The 20,985-nt window shown below is 46.3% G+C and overlaps 1 protein-coding gene across 1 annotated transcript in view; it reads left to right on the top strand.

Annotated features, from left to right (window-relative positions):
- Positions 1–767: 767 nt before the first annotated feature.
- The window catches only part of ARR3 (arrestin 3), a gene marked incomplete at its 5' end in the record, with an annotated part of 45,203 nt that continues 24,985 nt past the window's right edge, over positions 768–20,985 (top strand). The window contains 8 exons of the mRNA XM_082263295.1: positions 768–788; positions 1,011–1,097; positions 4,562–4,622; positions 4,709–4,753; positions 12,945–13,141; positions 13,226–13,285; positions 13,979–14,046; positions 19,268–19,403. Of these exons, the coding sequence (XP_082119421.1) occupies positions 768–788; positions 1,011–1,097; positions 4,562–4,622; positions 4,709–4,753; positions 12,945–13,141; positions 13,226–13,285; positions 13,979–14,046; positions 19,268–19,403 (675 nt within the window). The remainder of the gene's footprint in view (positions 789–1,010; positions 1,098–4,561; positions 4,623–4,708; positions 4,754–12,944; positions 13,142–13,225; positions 13,286–13,978; positions 14,047–19,267; positions 19,404–20,985) is intronic.

Below are 20,985 nucleotides of genomic sequence, written 5' to 3'. Positions count from 1 at the left end.
TTTCCCTCCTAGCATAAATCCCCCACACCCAAAAATCTAATTTTCCCTCCTAGCATAAATCCCCCACACCCAAAAATCTAATTTTCCCTCCTAGCATAAATCCCCCACTCCCAAAAATCTAATTTCCCCTCCTAGCACAAATCCCCCCCTACCCAAAAATTAAATTTCCCCTCCTAGCACAAGTCCCCCGCACCCAAAAATCAAATTCCCCTCCTAGCACAAATCCCCCCCTACCCAAAAATTAAATTTCCCCTCCTAGCACAAGTCCCCCGCACCCAAAAATCGAATTTCCCTCCTAGCATAAATCCCCCCCACCCAAAAAAATCAAATTTCCCCTCCTAGCATAAATTCCCCCACCCCACCCAAAAAAATCAAATTTCCCTCCTAGCATAAATCCCCCCCCCCACCCAAAAAAATAATCAAATTTCCCCCCTAGCATAAAATCCCCAACCCACCCAAAAAAATCAAATTTCCCCTCCTAGCATAAGCCCCCCCCCCCCCCCCACACCCAAAAATCAAATTTCCACTCCTAACATTAATCCCCCCCACCCAAAAATCTAATTTCCACTCCTAACATTAACCCCCCCCCCCCACCCAAGAATCTAATTTCCCTACAGCACAGAAGGACTGTGTGGGACCTATTCATTGTGTGTTGAGGAACATTGGCAGCCAATAAAAATGAATAAGCCGCCAAATGCAATGTATGAATGTTCCAGTGCACGCATCCCGGTGTGATTGAACCCAACTATGGAGATTGTCCTTCGAAGATGGATATCCTGTCTGCACTAGTGGGTAAGGACCCATCAGACAGTACAGCGGGGTTACCCAGGTGGCCATTACATGATATCTACACCACTTCCTGTCTATATACTTCATATTCCCGGGATATTCCCTGAGATTAGGATAGTAAACTGTTCTTTGTGTCACCAACATCCCGTACCTTCTAGTAATTCCTCATTATCCATCAAGATCTCATATCACAATTCACATTGATATCAATCCACACATAGTTCAAAGTGAACACAACTTGGCGCACTCATTATTTTATTTCATTGTCTACTTTCAGAGTCTTTAAGAAAACCAGCCCCGATGGCAAGGTGAGAACTATATTTCTATTCAAAAACCCACCCGCAACATGAAGCTCGGGTGTTATTATGTGTAAAGGTTTATCTCAGATATACTGTAAAGCCTAAACGTTGTGGACACCTGACCATCAAACCTTCCTTTATGCACAAAAGTATGTGAATCCCTCTTCAAATGATGGGGTACAGGGGTCTCCAGTAAAGGGTCCTGGTAATCATTTATCATACAAAGACATTGTAGACAATTGTGCTCTTCCATCTTTGTGGTAACAGTTTGGTGAAGACCCTTTTCTGTTCTAGCTTGACTGTGCCCCTGTGTACAAAGCCAGCTCCGTAAATACATGATGTGACCAGTTTGGTGTGGATGAAAACCAGTATCCTGCACAGAGCCCTGACCTCAACCCTACTTTTGGAAGACCTTTGGTATAAGGTCTTCTGTTACAATATCAGTACATGCCCTTAACCCTACAGAACACATCTGGGATGAAATGTAATGAGTTAGATCTTCTTATCCAATATCTCCATTAAAGACATGGTGTGACCAGTTTGGCGTGGATGAAACTCAGTATCCTGCACAGAGCCCGGACCTCAACTCTACTTTTGGAAGACCTCTGGTATAAGGTCTTCTGCTACAATATCAGTACATGCCCTTAACCCTACAGAACACCTTTGTGATGAAATAGAATGAGTTAGATCTTCTCATCTAATATCTCCATAAAGACATGGTGTGACCAGTTTGGTGTGGATGAAAACCAGTATCTTGCACAGAGCCCTGACCTCAACCCTACTTTTGGAAGATCTTTGGTATAAGGATTTCTGCTATAATATCAGTACATGCCCATAACCCTACTGTCAGGGACCCAATACCCTGCGCAGGCACACTGGCGTCGCTAACCAGCGAACACCTATGCGCATGCGCTGAGGCTGCCTTGGTAGAGTTCGAGGCTGCCTTGGTAGAGTTCGGGGCTACCTTGGTGGAAGTTCGAGGCTACCTCGGCAGAGTTCGAGGCTACCTCAGTGTAGTTCGAAGCTACCAAATTGGCGCCAAAAGGGCCTATTTAAACACAGCTGTCGCTCTAGGTGATTGCTGTGTTGTCTTCAGCTCTCCTGTTTCCTGTGCCTGTTATATCTGCTGTTCCTGTTTACCTGACCCGGCTTGTCTTTGGATTCTGATTACCTGCTGCCCGCCCTGACCTTGGCTTGTCCTGACTATCCTCCTGTCTCGTCCTGATCTGTTTACCTGCTACCGGCTATTGGTCCTGGACCTGTTCCTGGCTCTCCCAGGGAATCCAGGGGGCCGCGACCTGGTGTTAGCAAGCAGCCAAGTCCATCCCCACCATCTGGGGCCCTGGTGAAAACCGGCTAACACTTAGACTCCGCGCCTCTGGTGAACCTGTGCCATGCCAGTTACCCGGTAAGCCACTCCTCTTACGTCAGGCTCTGCCACGTTACCCCGTGACACCTACAGAACACCTTTGGGATGAAATGGAACGAGTTAGGTCTTCTCAACCAACATCTCCATAAAGACATGTTGTGACCAGTTTGGTGTGGATGAAAACCAGTATCCTGCACAGAGCCCGGACCTCAACCCTACTTTTGGAAGACCTTTGGTAAAATGTCTTCTGCTACAATATCAGTAGATGCCATTAACCCTACGGAACACCTTTGGAATGAAATAGAATGAGTTGGATCTTCTCATCCAATATTTCCATAAATACATGGTGTGACCAGTTTGATGTGGAGGAACTCCAGTATCCAGCACAGAGCCCTGACATCAACCCTACTTTTGGAAGACGTTTGGTATAGGGTCTTCTTCAATATCAGTACATGCTCTTAACCCTACATGACACCTTTGGGATGAAATGGAATGAGTAAGGTCTTTTCAACCAACATCTCATTTGGTGTGGAAGAGCTTGAGTGTCCCGCACAGAGCCCTGACCTCAACCCTACTGAACACCTTTGGGATGAATTGGAATGAGACAGGTCTTAGGTCAAATCATAATAAATTGTTAATTGTTCTCCAACCGGCCGGCTGAATTTTCCAAGACTTTCTCTTCACACATGGCGTTCCTCACCTACCACCACAATCTCAACTCTACTGAACATCTTTGAGTGCAGATCACGAGCCAGTTCTTGAATGGGATGTCCAACAAACTCAGAACCCGGTCCTCAACCCTACTGAACATCTTTGAGTGCAGACTACGAGCCAGTTCTTGAATGGGAGGTCCAACAAACTCAGAACCCGGTCCTCAACCCTACTGAACATCTTTGAGTGCAGACTATGAGCCAGTTCTTGAATGGGATGTCCAACAAACTCAGAACCCGGTCCTCAACACTACTGAACATCTTTGAGTGCAGACTACGAGCCAGTTCTTGAATGGGATGTCCAACAAACTCAGAACCTGGACCTCAACCCTACTGAACATCTTTGAGTGCAGATTACGAGCCAGTTCTTGAATGGGATGTCCAACAAACTCAGAACCCGGTCCTCAACCCTACTGAACATCTTTGAGTGCAGATTACGAGCCAGTTCTTGAATGGGATGTCCAACAAACTCAGACCCCGGTCCTCAACCCTACTGAACATCTTTGAGTGCAGACTACGAGCCAGTTCTTGAATGGGAGGTCCAACAAACTCAGAACCCGGTCCTCAACCCTACTGAACATCTTTGAGTGCAGACTATGAGCCAGTTCTTGAATGGGATGTCCAACAAACTCAGAACCTGGTCCTCAACCCTACTGAACATCTTTGAGTGCAGACTACGAGCCAGTTCTTGAATGGGAGGTCCAACAAACTCAGAACCCGGTCCTCAACCCTACTGAACATCTTTGAGTGCAGATTACGAGCCAGTTCTTGAATGGGATGTCCAACAAACTCAGAACCCGGTCCTCAACCCTAATGAACATCTTTGAGTGCAGATTATGAGCCAGTTCTTGAATGGGATGTCCAACAAACTCAGAACCTGGACCTCAACCCTACCGAACATCTTTGAGTGCAGACTACGAGCCAGTTCTTGAATGGGAGGTCCAACAAACTCAGAACCCGGTCCTCAACCCTACTGGACATCTTTGAGTGCAGATTACGAGCCAGTTCTTGAATGGGATGGCCAAAAAACTCAGAACCTGGACCTCAACCCTACTGAACATATTTGGGATGAATTGGAATGCCAATGGTAAACCAGGTCCTCAAATCCAACATCCGTACTTGACCTCAACAATGGGCACAAATTCCCACCCTCCAAAATCTTGTGGAAAGGCTTTCCAGGAGAGTAGAGGATGTTATAGTCACAAAAGGGGGCAACTCCATATAATGGCCATGGGGGGTTGTGGGGGAACTCTGTATTAATGTCCGTGGTTTTGGGATGCAATGTCCAACAAGCTCATATACTGTAGGTGTTATGGTCAGGTGTTCAGAGACTTTTGGCCATACGAAATACTCTATGTCTATGTCATAAAAAATACTTATTTTTCCTCTTCTAGTTAACCGTTTATCTGGCAAAGCGGGACTATGTGGACCACGTAGACTTTGTAGAGCCAGTAGGTCAGTGGCTATTTTTTCTTCATTGAATGTCTCTCCAACCCATTCTCAGAACTCTGACTGACCTCCTATTTTCAATTTTTTTGCAGATGGAATGATTGTAATTGACCCAGAGTATCAAAAGGAGAAGAAAGGTAAACAAAACGGGTTTTTACCCAAATTACATTGAGTGGGAGTTGGCTATACTTCTATAGAAGGGTTTCTCAACCAGGGTTCTATGGAACTCTAGGGTTCCGCCAGAGGTTGGTAGGGGTTCCTTGAGCAATGAGCAAGTTCTGCTTCTTAGGTGAGTTCCTACTAACACTATTGATCTTTTTAGCTATCTGTAAGGGGGGGCTCTTTTTAGTGACCACAAGCATAACAGACATTCTTCCCACTGACCACCAATGTAAGGGACATTCTTCCCACTGACCACCAATGTAAGGAGCATTCTTCTCACTGACCATCACCATTATGTATCAGGTTCCCTTAGACCGGCTAGGTTCATGCTATTGCAGCTTCCCTGCAGGCTGTAACGCTCCTGCGTTTTTGTAGTAGGCTGGATATGCAGCTGCAAAATCTCCACTCAGTAGTCATGTAGAGATGTGTTGAATAACCAGATCCAACTCTCCAGACTCATCACTGTGGGCCTGTCAGCTTCAACATACAGATATATACACACTCAATAAGATGTTCCTGGAGTGGTAGAATGTATATGACAGTATGAAGGTGATGTGCTGAAGGGACAGGTGTGAACAGTGATAGAGATGATAAGTACTTGATAGGTTTGTTCAGGAGAGTACTAGATGGTATTAGGTAGAATGCAGATAGGTTAGTAATCGAGTATGGTAACAGGTGGTAAGGACAGCAGATGACAATTACAGGATAGACTAACCCAGTGCAAGGATAGATGGTAGTAGACTCAAGAGCTAGCAATCTATGTAGCCGTGCAGATGATAGATGGTAGTAGACTTAAGAGCAAGCAATCTATGTAACAGTGCAGATGATAGATGGCAGTAGACTCAAGAGCCAGCAATCTATGTAACAGTGCAGATGATAGATAGTGTAAGTAAGGTTATGGAGGATTCCCCTGTGGGGTACTTATCACTAGTAAATGTTAGTAGTAGAGGGGTCCAGTAGAGAGGGAAAGATCCGGCAGCGAGATACAGGGATCAGTAGCGAGGTTCCGGTCTGCTCCAGGTAGAAGTAACCAGCTGGAGGTTCCGACAGGCTTGAAAGCATGTGGATACACAAGGTAGGTTGAGTGAAGGGTGGAAACAGCATGCCGAGAGTGATCGGGTAGCGAGATACAGGATCAGATATGAAACAAGTTCGGGTAGCGAGATACAGGAGCGAGTAACATCTGGTATGCTGCTTCACTGATGGCAGGTTGAACGAACGATGTGAGTGAGAACGCCGGCGGTTGAAATAGCCGCTCTGCGGCTCTCAGCGATGACATCATCTGTCTTAAAGGTGTATGCGTACCACCTAGTAAAAAAGGTGGGACGCATATTTGGAAGGAAATAAATTATTAAGGGTACCAGAGGTACCAGAATCTTACACAGGCTAGGTCCATGCTATTGCAGCTTCCCTGCAGGCTGGGTCCATGCTATTGCAGCTTCCCTGCAGGCTAGGCCTATGCTATTGCAGCTTCCCTGCAGGCTAGGTCCATGCTTTTTTGCAACTTCCCTACAGCCTAGTTCAATGCTATTGCAGCTTCCCTGCCGGCTGGGTTCATGCTATTTGCAGCTTTTCTTTAGGCTAGGTCCATGCTTTTTGCAACTTCCCTACAGCCTAGCTCCATGCTATTGCAGCTTCCCTGCTAGCTAGGTTCATGCTATTGCAGCTTCCCTGAAGGCTAGGTTATTGCTATTGCAGCTTCCCTGCAGACTAGGTCTATGCTATTGCAGCTTCCCTGCAGGCTAGGTCCATGCTTTTTGCAACTTCCCTACAGCCTAGTTCCATGCTATTACAGCTTTCCTGCGGGCTGGGTTCATGCTATTTGCAGCTTCTCTTCAGGCTAGGTCCATGCTTTTTGCAACTTCCCTACAGCCTAGCTCCATGCTATTGCAGCTTCCCTGCCAGCTAGGTTCATGCTATTGCAGCTTCCCTGGAGGCTAGTTTGTTACTATTGCAGCTTTCATGCAGGCTAGGTCTATGCTATTGCAGCTTCCCTGCAGACTAGGTCTATGCTATTGCAGCTTCCCTGCAGGCTAGGTCTATGGTATTGCAGCTTCCCTGCAGGCTAGGCCTATGCTATTGCAGCTTCCCTGCAGGCTAGGTATATGCTATTGCAGCTTCCCTGCAGGCTAGGTCTATGCTATTGCAGCTTCCCTGCAGACTAGGTTCATGCTATTGCAGATTCCCTGCAGGCTAGGTTCATGCTATTGCAGCTTCCCTGCAGGCTAGGTTCATGCTATTGCAGCTTCCCTGCAGGCTAGGTCTATGCTATTGCAGCTTCCCTGCAGACTAAGTCTATGCAATTGCAGCTTCCCTGCAGGCTAGGTTCATGCTCTTGCAGCTTCCCTTCAGGCTAGGTTCATGCGATTGCAGCTTCCCTGCAGGCTAGGTCCATGCTATTGCAGCTTCCCTTCAAGCTAGGTCCATGCTATGTGAAAAAAGGATAACACCGCTCAGGCCAGTCACTGTCTACGATCCAAAGTGGTTACTGAACCTCGGCTCGCCACTGGGAGAAGCATATATGAAGAAATTGGTCGCACACCACGATGGGATCCAATGAAGAGAAATTCCTTTATTCACATAAATGGTACAAGGTACAATAGGATAGGACAGTAAAGTCTAGACTAGGCCTATGCTATTGTAGCTTCCCTACAGGCTAGGTCTATGCTGTTGCAGATTCCCTTCAGGCTATGTTCATGCTATTGCAGCTTCCCTGCAGGCTAGGTCTATGCTATTGCAGCTTCCCTGCAGGCTAGGTCTATGCTATTGCAGCTTCCCTGTAGGCTATGTTTATGCTATAGCAGCTTCCCTGCAGGCTAGGTCTATGCTGTTGCAACTTCCCTGCAGGCTAGGTTCATGCTATTGCAGCTTCCCTACAGCCACCTTTGCGCAGGCACAGCAGCCCATTGATTTGAATGGACTATTATACGTATGGAAAATGCGGAGAAAAGGTCCCTGCCCCTTCAAACTTGCAGCCACAGGCAAACAGCATTGCGTGATAAATTTCCCAACGTGGCAAAACGTGCTGTGGGTTCCAGTGAGTGGGGATGCCATTAAGAATAAACGGCACCCCCGCTTGTCTACTAACAACAGCGCATTTTGCTGCAGGTTCCGCAAAGGATGTGATTTACACGTAGTCCTGCAAATGCATACATGTGAGCCTAGAGTTATGTAAAATAATGATAAAATATCTAAAAAGCAACCAATATAAAACCATGAATGCAAAAATTTGAAGAAAAATATGTATGGCACTCTGGATCCACTCTGTGCCTGGCTAAGAAAACACTTTAGGCTTTAATCATTAACTACTATAAAATATAAGGCGCCATCGAGGGCACTCAAGGCAGCTAAAGTGGCCTCTCGGTCAGTCGGTTATAGCATACTACAGTAAAACCTTGGATTGCGAGCATAATTTGTTCCGGAAGCATGCTTGTAATCCAAAGCACTCTTATATCAAAGCGAATTTCCCCATAAGAAATAATGGAAACTCAGATGATTCGTTCCACAACCATTTATTCATAAATCCTTCAGTTTATAGTCCATATAAAAAGATTATAGCAATGGGATAGGTTGTGTAACCATACAATGTCCATCCACAAATAGCCGCTTCCACAACGGGATTGGAAGCAAAATCCAGCAGGAGCTACAGGGTAGCAATATGGTTCCATTTAATGAAAGTACAACATTTAGCAACTCACATGGTTGATGAATAAAACAGGCACATCTAAGGATGCAGGCATCCGGGGTAAAGCTGTCCACATAGACCCTCTTCTGCACTGCCGGCTGCTAGTCTGTAATCCTGACCGGGAAGACCACCCTGTAAGCAATCTGAAAGCGAGGGGCAGCATGGAAGGGATGACGTAGATGACGGTGCGGAGGACGGTCTATGTGGACAGCTTTACCCCTGATGCCTGCATCCTTAGATGTGCCTGTTCCAATCAACAACCATGTGAATTGCTAAATGTTGTACCTTCATTAAATGTAACCATATTGCTACACTTAGAGGCGACTCTCTTCTCTTTTATACTCAGCTGTGTCTTGAGGCTACTTGTATATCAAGACATCGCTTGTATATCAAGTCAAAATTTATTTGAAAATTTTGCTTGTCTTGCAAAGCGCTCTTAAACCAAGTTACTCTCAAACCAAGGTTTTACTGTATTTGGTTAAGGGCCTGTCCAGTATACATTGTCCATATCTGTAAAGATGCAAATCAATGCAAAGCTGTTAAAACACCATTACAAGGTACTGTACCATTACAAAATGATTTGGACTAATTAGAATGTTTGCCATGTAAATGTAAACTGTAATCAAAATTGAAGATTGCACCTCACAGATAGCATAGCATGCTGTAAAGTTCAATTTTTTCATACAAATAGAGTTTTCCTATCCAAGTTCACCTCTCTCCCCTTTTATCTATAAGCTAATGATCCTGGAACCTACCTCCTGGTAATGCTGGAAAAAACACCTCTTGGTTATTCTGGAACACACCTCTGGGTGATCCTGGAGCACACCTGGTGATCCTAGAACACGACTCCTTGTGATCCTGGAAAACACCAATTGTGCTGCTGGAGGACGCCTCATGTTAACCCTGTACACACTTCCTGGTGATCCTGGAGCACACCTTCTGGTGATCCTGGATTACACTTCCTGGTGATCCTGGAGCACACCTGGTGATCCTGGAGTACACCTTCTTGTTATCCTGCAGCACACCTTCTGTTGATCTGAGAATACACTGCCTGGTAAACCTGGAGCAAACCTCCTGGTGTTCCTGGAGCACACTTCCTGGTGATCCTGGAACACACCTCATAGTGATCCTGGAACACACCTGCTGGGGATCCTGGAATTTTGGAAAACACATCCAGTGATCCTGGAACACACCTCCTAGTGATGCTGAAACACACTTCCTGGTGATCCTGGAACACATCTCCTGGTGATCCTGGAACACATCTCCTGGTGATCCTGGAACACAGCTCCTGTGGATCCTGAAACACACCTCCTGGTGATCCTGGAACACACCTCCTGGTGATCCTGGAACACACCTCCTGGTGATCCTGAAATACACCACCTGGTGATCCTGGAACACACCTAATAGTGATGCTTAAACACAACTCCTATTGATCCTGGAACACACCTCCTGGTGATCGGGGAACACACTTCCTGGTGATGCTGGAACACACCTCCTGGTGATCCTGGAACACACTTCCTGGTGATGCTGGAACACACTTCCTGGTGATCCTGGAACACACCTCTTGGTGATCCTAGAACACACCTCTTGGTGATCCTGGAACACACCTCCTGGTGATCCTGGAACACACCTCTTGGTGATCCTGGAACACACCTCCTGGTGATTCTGGAACACACCTCCTGGTGATCCTGGAACACACCTCCTGGTGATCCTAGAACACACCTCTTGGTGATCCTGGAACACACCTCCTGGTGATCCTGGAACACACCTCCTGGTGATTCTGGAACACACCTCCTGGTGATTCTGGAACACACCTCCTGGTGATCCTGGAACACACCTCCTGGTGATCCTAGAACACACCTCTTGGTGATCCTGGAACACACCTCCTGGTGATCCTAGAACACACCTCTTGGTGATCCTGGAACATACATCCTGGTGATTCTGTAACACACCTCCTAGTGATCCTGGAACACACCTCCTGGTGATTCTGGAACACACATCCTAGTGATCCTGGAACACACCTCCTGGTGATTCTGGAACACACCCCTTAGAGATCCTGGATCACACCCTTTGTTGCCTCTCACCCACAGAATACCTCATGCAATAAAATACATGTAGGTCAGCTTTCTAACCTCCAACATTAAGAACCAAACCTGTGTTAGGAATATGAATGCGAGTTTCCATGCACAGAGGGAATGAAATTACTCGGCACCGGCGTCAGGAAGCGCACTCCTCCTGCCCTCCCAATGACCCCCTATGGAGCTGTGAGGGATTATCATGTAGGGATTACATGGGAAAGATTTTGGTAGAACTCAGATGAAAGTCGATTAATGAACTCTGACACAAAATTTGCATAGCAGTTCGCCCAGCAAATATACATGTAAATTCCTTTTTATCATGGGCAGTAGTAGAACACCGCACTTTGGCCACTAGATGGAGCCGAGAAACACAAGAAATACATACAGAGATACAACATAACAATTCTAGAGAACGCTAGAGGGAAGCGGCAAATAAATGTAACCAATTCGCACAGAAGGAATAGATATAGATATATATAGAATAGATACATAGAGATCTGATGGACAAATGTGAATGTTTTATAAACAAACCCCCAATGCGCCACTTTACCAGCTAACCATTTTTTGGGAAAATAGTCATTTCTTTCATCTTTTTCCACCTACGTAACATATATGTGAGGCGGGAAAAGGGTGAGCTTTAACTCACACATGACGCACATACGCCTCATTGGGCGGCTGATGTCTCTGTACTGCAAGCATGCCCACTGCGCATTCCCAGCGCAGAGACCGTGCTGTCAAAGGCAGCGCTCAGTCCCCACTAATGATTGGTGGTTGGCTTCCTATCATGTGACCTTGGTGGTTGGCTTCCTATCATGTGACCTTGGTGGCTGGCTTCCTATCACGTGACCTTGGTGGCTGGCTTCCTATCACGTGACCTTGGTGGTTGGCTTCCTGTCATGTGACCTTGGTGGCTTGCTTCCTATCATGTGACCTTGGTGGCTTGCTTCCTATCATGTGACCTTGGTGGCTGGCTTCCTATCATGTGGCCTTGGTGGTTGGCTTCCTATCACGTGACCTAGGTGGCTGGCTTCCTATCATGTGACCTTGGTGGTTGGCTTCCTATCATGTGACCTTGGTGATTAGCTTCCTATCATGTGACCTTGGTGGTTGGCTTCCTATCTTGTGACCTTGGTGGCTGGCTTCCTATCACGTGACCTTGGTGGTTGGCTTCCTATCATGTGACCTTGGTGGTTGGCTTCCTATCATGTGACCTTGGTGGCTGGCCTCCTATCATGTGACCACTGTGACAGCCAAACACATGACTGCCGTTCCTTGATGCGCCACCCCCTTAGATGTTCAGAACTCTGGTGGGAAGGGATTCAATTATTTTTGCTCTTTTTGCGCACATCTTTTAACACAACTTTTCTTCCCTTCGGTCTCATTCAGTGTTTGTGACGCTGACCTGCACGTTCCGCTATGGGTGGGATGACATGGAGCTCATCGGGTTGTGCTTCAGGAAGGACATCTATGTGCAGTCACATTGGCTTCCTATCACGTGACCTTGGTGGTTGGCTTCCTATCATGTGACCTTGGTGGTTGGCTTCCTATCATGTGACCTTGATTGCTGGCTTTCTATCATGTGACCTTGGTGCCTGGCTTCCTATCATGTGACCTTGGTGGTTGGCTTCCTATCATGTGACCTTGGTGGTTGGCTTCCTATCATGTGACCTTGATTGCTGGCTTTCTATCATGTGACCTTGGTGCCTGGCTTCCTATCATGTGACGTTGGTGGTTGGCTTCCTATCATGTGACCTTGGTGGTTGGCTTCCTATCATGTGACCTTGGTGGCTGGCTTCCTACCATGTGACCTTGGTGGTTGGCTTCCTATCATGTGACCTTGGTGGCTGGCTTCCTATCATGTGACCTTGGTGGCTGGCTTCCTATCACGTGACCTTGGTGCCTGGCTTCCTATCATGTGACGTTGGTGGTTGGCTTCCTATCATGTGACCTTGGTGGTTGGCTTCCTATCATGTGACCTTGGTGGCTGGCTTCCTACCATGTGACCTTGGTGGTTGGCTTCCTATCATGTGACCTTGGTGGCTGGCTTCCTATCACGTGACCTTGGTGGTTGGCTTCCTATCACGTGACCTTGCTGGTTGGCTTCCTATCATGTAACCTTGGCGGCTGGCTTCCTATCATGTGACCTCGGTGGGTGGCTTCCTATCACGTGACCTTGGTGGCTGGCTTCCTATCACGTGACCTTGGTGGCTGGCTTCCTATCATGTGACCTTGGTGGTTGGCTTCCTATCATGTGACCACATTGTCAGCCAAACACATGACTGCCATTCCTTGATGCGCCACCCCCTTAGATGTTCAGAACTCTGGTGGGAAGGGGTTCAATTATTTTTGCTCTTTTTGTGCACATCTTCTAACGCAACTTTTCTTCCCTTCGGTCTCATTCAGTGTTTGTGGTGCTGACCTGCGCGTTCCGCTATGGGCGGGATGACATGGAGCTCATCGGGTTGTGCTTCAGGAAGGACATCTATGTGCAGTCATGCCAAGTGCACCCGCCATTGCCAGGGGATAAGAAGGCACTGAGTCCGCTCCAGGAGAAGCTGAAGGCCAAGCTTGGAGCCAACTCCTTCCCCTTCAGCTTCAGTGTGAGGAGACGCTTACATTTGTATGCCGGGGGGGGGGACGTTTGTTATGGGGTCTGAAATCTTATTTATTTCTTTATTTTCCAGATGGCAACGAACCTGCCCTGTTCTGTGACCCTGCAACCCGGACCAGAGGATTCTGGAAAGGTAGATCATATTATTGTAATACCATGACTGTCAGCTCCATCTAGTGGCCAAAATGTGGTATTTTATTTTTTGATTGAGGCATTTCAGTAAACACCGCATTATGGCCACTAGATGGAGATGACAACATTAGGAAACAATCAAAATGGCAAATATTCGCTTTTCCGTGTTTCATGCGACATCCACACAGCGAATATTTTATACATGGACACCTCGGTGAGCTTTGTGTATTTCTGTGCAGCAATCTGTACTAAAGACCGCTTCTACTGCTCTCTTCCCCTGTGCCGTGTGACTGGTCTTGTTTCCGCCCCCTCCTATAGATTCTACAGGCAGCCTGCAGTGGGTGGGGGTCTTCTGGTCCCCTCCCATAGCTCTGCTCTCTCTCCCTGTGCCGGGTAACTGGTCTTGTCTCCGCCCCCTCCTATAGTTTCTACAGGCAGCCAACAGTGGGTGGGGTCTCTTGGTCCCCTCCCATAGCTTTGCTCTCTCTCTCTCCCTGTGCAGGGTGACTGGTCTTGTATCCGCCCCCTCCTGTAGGTCATTTCTCTGCTCTCTCCTCCGACTATTTATGCTTCTTAGAAAAGGACCGCCTCTCTGTCCCCCCAGCCTGTGATTGGACAGTAAAGGAGAAGCAGCAGACCAATGAGCTTACACGCTCTCTCACTTGCTAGAATGAACTTTGACCTTCTCTTGCAGGCCTGCGGAGTGGACTTCGAGGTGAAAGGTTTCTGGGGAGATGATGTGGAAGAAAAAGTTTCAAAAAAGTAAGAAAACACTAAAATATAAACCCTGCAAAGCTTCTGGTAAAGGGAGCCCATAGAGCTCTCACACATAGCTTCCTTCTATATAATGTCTATTTATAAAACATTCGTTGGACGAATGTCAGGAACATTCATGCAATCTGAATGAACTTTCCCCGTATTGGTTCTAATAGATTCATCCCTGGACCATCAAGCGCCATCTAGTGGCCAAAATGTGCCATATTTTCTGTTAGAGGGAATTCAGAAAACTGTAATGCATTTTAGCCACTAGATGGAGCCGATGGTACAGGAAATAATCTATTAGAACAAATACAAAGACATTTTGTTCAGCTTGCACCAATGCTTCAAATGTTCGTGCAACAAATATTATATAACTAGAAATCTGTGTGTGTAATATAATTCAGGAGGATATTATCTAGGTATTTATTGTTATTTATTGGGTAGTTACCCTTTTCAGTCAGTAGGTGGCATGTGTGAGTCTGGTAATCGCATACAGCTGCTGGACTGGAATAATATCATGGACTATCAATGATGGGAATGGACTGACAATGATGGGAATGGACTGACAATGATGGGAATGGACTGACAATGATGGGAATGGACTGGCAATGATAGGAATGGACTGACAATGATGGGAATGGACTGACAATCATAGGAATGGACTGACAATGATGGGAATGGACTGACAATGATGGGAATGGACTGACAATGATGGGAATGGACTGGCAATGATAGGAATGGACTGACAATGATAGGAATGGACTGACAATGATGGGAATGGACTATTAATGATGGGAATGGACTGACAATGATGGGAATGGACTGACAACGATGGGAATGGACTGACAACGATGGGAATGGACTGACAATGATGGGAATGGACTGACAATGATGGGAATGGACTGACAATGATGGGAATGGACTGACAGGAAATAATCTATTAGAACAAATACAGAGACATTTTGTTCAGCTTGCACCAATGCTTCTAATGTTCGTGCAACAAATGTTATATAACTAGAAAACCATGTGTGTAATAAAATTCAGGAGTGTATTCTCTGTTATTTATTGTTATTTATTGGGTAGTTACCCTTTTCAGTCAGTAGGTGGCATGTGTGAGTCTGGTAATCGCATTCAGCTGCTGGACTGTAATAATATCATGGACTGACAACGATGGGAATGGACTGACAATGATGGGAATGGACTGACAATGATGGGAATGGACTGACAATGATAGGAATGGACTGACAATGATAGTAATGGACTGACAATGATGGGAATGGACTGACAATGATGGGAATGGACTGACAAAGATGGGAATGGACTGACAAAGATGGGAATGGACTGACAATGATGGGAATGGACTGACAAAGATGGGAATGGACTGACAATGATAGGCATGGACTGACAATGATGGGAATGGACTGACAATGATGGGAATGGACTGACAATGATGGGAATGGACTGACAATGATGGGAATGGACTGACAATGATATGAATGGACTGACGACAATGGGAATGGACTGACAATGATATGAATGGACTGACAATGATGGGAATGGACTGACAATGATGGGAATGGACTGACAATGATGGGAATGGACTGACAATGATGGGAATGGACTGACAACAATGGGAATGGACTGACAACAATGGGAATGGACTGACAATGATGGGAATGGACTTACAATGATGGGAATGGACTGACAATGATGGGAATGGACTGACAATGATGGGAATGGACTGACAATGATGGGAATGGACTTACAATGATGGGAATGGACTGACAACAATGGGAATGGACTGACAACAATGGGAATGGACTGACAATGATGGGAATGGACTTACAATGATGGGAATGGACTGACAATGATGGGAATGGACTGACAATGATGGGAATGGACTGACAATGATGGCAATGGACTGACAATGATGGGAATGGACTGACAGGAAATAATCTATTAGAACAAATACAGAGACATTTTGTTCAGCTTGCACCAATGCTTCTAATGTTCGTGCAACAAATGTCATATAACTAGAAATCCGTGTGTGTAATAAAATTCAGGAGTGTATTCTCTGTTATTTATTGTTATTTATTGGGTAGTTACCCTTTTCAGTCAGTAGGTGGCATGTGTGAGTCTGGTAATCGCATTCAGCTGCTGGACTGTAATAATATCATGGACTGACAATGATGGGAATGGACTGACAATGATAGTAATGGACTGACAATGATAGTAATGGACTGACAATGATGGGAATGGACTGACAATGATGGGAATGGACTGACAATGATGGGAATGGACTGACAATGATGGGAATGGACTGACAATGATGGGAATGGACTGACAATGATGGGAATGGACTGACAATGATGGGAATGGACTGACAATGATGGGAATGGACTGACAATGATATGAATGGACTGACAATGATGGGAATGGACTGACAATGATGGGAATGGACTGACAATGATGGGAATGGACTGACAATGATGGGAATGGACTGACAATGATGGGAATGGACTGACAATGATATGAATGGACTGACAATGATGGGAATGGACTGACAATGATGGGAATGGACTTACAATGATGGGAATGGACTGACAACAATGGGAATGGACTGACAATGATGGGAATGGACTTACAATGATGGGAATAGACTGACAACAATGGGAATGGACTGACGATGAGAGGAATGGACTGACAACAATGGGAATGGACTGACAATGATGGGAATGGACTGACAATGATGGGAATGGACTGACAATGATGGGAATGGACTGACAATGATAGGAATGGACTGACAATGATGGGAATGGACTGACAATGATGGGAATGGACTGACAATGATATGAATGGACTGACAATGATGGGAATGGACTGACAATGATGGGAATGGACTGACAATGATGGGAATGGACTGACAATGATGGGAATGGACTGACGACGATGGGAATGGACTGACGATGATGGGAATGGACTGACGATGATGGGAATGGACTGACAATGATGGGAATGGACTGACAATGATGGGAATGGACTGACAACGATAGAAATGGACTGACAATAATGGGAATGGACTGACAATGATGGGAATGGACTGACAATGATGGGAATGGACTGACAATGATGGGAATGGACTGACAATGATGGGAATGGACTGACAATGATATGAATGGACTGACAATGATGGGAATGGACTGACAATGATGGGAATGGACTGACAATGATGGGAATGGACTGACAATGATGGGAATGGACTGACAATGATGGGAATGGACTGACAATGATATGAATGGACTGACAATGATGGGAATGGACTGACAATGATGGGAATGGACTTACAATGATGGGAATGGACTGACAACAATGGGAATGGACTGACAATGATGGGAATGGACTTACAATGATGGGAATAGACTGACAACAATGGGAATGGACTGACGATGAGAGGAATGGACTGACAACAATGGGAATGGACTGACAATGATGGGAATGGACTGACAATGATGGGAATGGACTGACAATGATGGGAATGGACTGACAATGATAGGAATGGACTGACAATGATGGGAATGGACTGACAATGATGGGAATGGACTGACAATGATATGAATGGACTGACAATGATGGGAATGGACTGACAATGATGGGAATGGACTGACAATGATGGGAATGGACTGACAATGATGGGAATGGACTGACGACGATGGGAATGGACTGACGATGATGGGAATGGACTGACGATGATGGGAATGGACTGACAATGATGGGAATGGACTGACAATGATGGGAATGGACTGACAACGATAGAAATGGACTGACAATAATGGGAATGGACTGACAACGATGGGAATGGACTGACAACGATGGGAATGGACTGACAATGATGGGAATGGACTGACAATGATGGGAATGGACTGACAACGATGGGAATGGACTGACAACAATGGGAATGGACTGACAATGATAGGAATGGACTGACAATGATAGGAATGGACTGACAATGATGGGAATGGACTGACAATGATGGGAATGGACTGACAACGATGGGAATGGACTGACAACGATGGGAATGGACTGACAATGATGGGAATGGACTGACAATGATGGGAATGGACTGACAATGATGGGAATGGACTGACAATGATATGAATGGACTGACAATGATGGGAATGGACTGACAATGATGGGAATGGACTGACAATGATGGGAATGGACTTACAATGATGGGAATGGACTGACAACAATGGGAATGGACTGACAACGATGGGAATGGACTGACAACAATGGGAATGGACTGACAATGATGGGAATGGACTTACAATGATGGGAATGGACTGACAATGATGGGAATGGACTGACAATGATGGGAATGGACTGACAATGATGGGAATGGACTTACAATGATGGGAATGGACTTACAATGATGGGAATGGACTGACAACAATGGGAATGGACTGACAATGATGGGAATGGACTGACAATGATGGGAATGGACTGACAATGATGGGAATGGACTGACAATGATATGAATGGACTGACAATGATATGAATGGACTGACAATGATGGGAATGGACTGACAATGATGGGAATGGACTGACAACGATGGGAATGGACTGACAACGATGGGAATGGACTGACAATGATGGGAATGGACTGACAATGATGGGAATGGACTGACAACGATGGGAATGGACTGACAATGATAGGAATGGACTGACAATGATAGGAATGGACTGACAATGATAGGAATGGACTGACAATGATGGGAATGGACTGACAATGATGGGAATGGACTGACAACGATGGGAATGGACTGACAATGATATGAATGGACTGACAATGATGGGAATGGACTGACAATGATGGGAATGGACTGACAATGATGGGAATGGACTGACAATGATGGGAATGGACTGACAGTGATGGGAATGGACTGACAATGATGGGAATGGACTGACAATGATAGGAATGGACTGACAATGATAGGAATGGACTGACAATGATGGGAATGGACTGACAATGATGGGAATGGACTGACAACGATGGGAATGGACTGACAACGATGGGAATGGACTGACAATGATGGGAATGGACTGACAATGATGGGAATGGACTGATAATGATGGGAATTGACTGATAATGATGGGAATGGACTGACAATGATGGGAATGCATTTTATTTAGCGGTTGGATAATAATATTGTTCTGTTCTTCCCAGGAACGCAGCGCGCCTCATTATAAGAAAAGTGCAGTTCGCCCCGGAGACCACAGGGGCCGCCCCGCATGCCGAGATCACCCGCCAGTTCATGATGTCAGACAAGCCACTGCAACTGGAGGCGTCCCTAAACAAGGAGGTGACACCCCCTCTCCTATGATTGGTTGTATCATGAGGTCATTGTCTTTCCTTCTTTTTTCCTGCAGCCCGGAATTTCCAACATTGAGGAGGATTGGGGAACAGAAGAGCACTGGACCCAGATATGGGGGGGTGGCCTTAGTTTTGGGACAGACAGCTCTATGGAGACTGCTGGGCCTGGAGAGGAATCGCGGCAATGAGTGCAGCGGAGAGGAGCTCTCTTGTGTGGCGCTCTCTTTAGTGAGCTCTCTTTAGTGGCGCTCTATTTAGTGGCGCTCTCTTTACTGGGGGTCTCTTTAGCTGTGCTCTCTTTAGTGGGGGTTTCTTTAGCGGTGCGCTCTTTAGTGGTGCTCTCTTTAGTGTGGGTCTCTTTAGTGCGGCTCTCTATAGTGGCACGCTCTTTAGTGGCGCTCTCTATAGTGGCCCTCTCTACAGTGGGGCTCTCTATAGTGGGGCTCTCTTTAGTGGGGCTCTCTTTAGCGGGGCTCTCTTTAGTGGTGCTCTCTTTAGTGGCGCTCTCTATAGTGGGGCTCTCTATAGTGGGGCTCTCTATAGTGGGGCTCTCTATAGTGGGGCTCTCTTTAGTGGGGCTCTCTTTAGTGGCGCTCTCTATAGTGGCGCTCTCTATAGTGGCGCTCTCTATAGTGGGGCTCTCTTTAGTGGCGCTCTCTATAGTGGGGCTCTCTATAGTTGGGCTCTCTTTAGTGGCGTTCTCTTTAGTGGGGCTCTCTTTAGTGGTGCTCTCTTTTAGTGGTAATTTTCTGTGTTTTGCTTTCTTTAGCGGCACTCTTACATGGCGCTCTTTTTGAGTGGTACTCTTGTGTGTTTTGCTCTTGTTAGTGACTCTCTCCATAAGTGGCGCCCTCTTTAGTGGCGCTCTCTTTCAATGGTACTCTTGTGTGTGTTGCTCTCTTTGGTGACACTCTCTTGAGTGACACTTTCTTGCATGGCACTCTCTTGAGTGGCGCTCTCTTTGAGTGGTACTCTTGTGTGTGTTGCTCTCTTATGTAGCGCTCTCTTTAATGACACCCAGCAACCACGTGCAATGCAGTTTGCTAGTGCGGTGATCAAGTGGTTAAAGCAGGTGGTGTGGAGGCGATATAAGGCCTCCTTACTGCCTGTCAAATGTTCTCTGAAGAGCAATCTGCATGCGGATCGCTCTTCAGAGAGCGCCACAAGTGTGAACGAGCCCTAAGTGGCGCTTTCCTGAGTGACACTCTCTTTAGGTGGCGCTCTCCTGAGCTGCACTCACTTTGGGCTTATTTAGACCCTTTTTGACCCTTAGACCCTCTTTGATCTGACACACCCCCTCCCTGGTCTGACACGCCTCACCTTTCTCTGGTGGGAAACATCTCCTCTCTGGTCAGACACACCTTCAGTCTGGTCAGACGTGGCCCCTCCCCTTCTCTGCAATACAAGTCTATGTGAGGACACTGAAGGTAGTGAGGGGCGTGGCTAGTACTCAGCTCTGCCCACACAGAGCACTGCAGTGTGAGGGCAGGAAGCAGCATTTTCTCTGGGATAAGAAGGTATTTTAAGGCATTTCCAAGCAAAAAACTGCCCGAGGGCTATAAAAAAAAAAA

Source organism: Pelophylax lessonae (genome assembly GCF_965119305.1).
Source record: "Pelophylax lessonae genome assembly, chromosome: 7".
Classification (NCBI taxonomy): Eukaryota; Metazoa; Chordata; class Amphibia; order Anura; family Ranidae; genus Pelophylax; species Pelophylax lessonae.
Note: the sequence above shows the minus strand (reverse complement) of the source record. Positions and strands in the feature narration are given on the sequence as shown.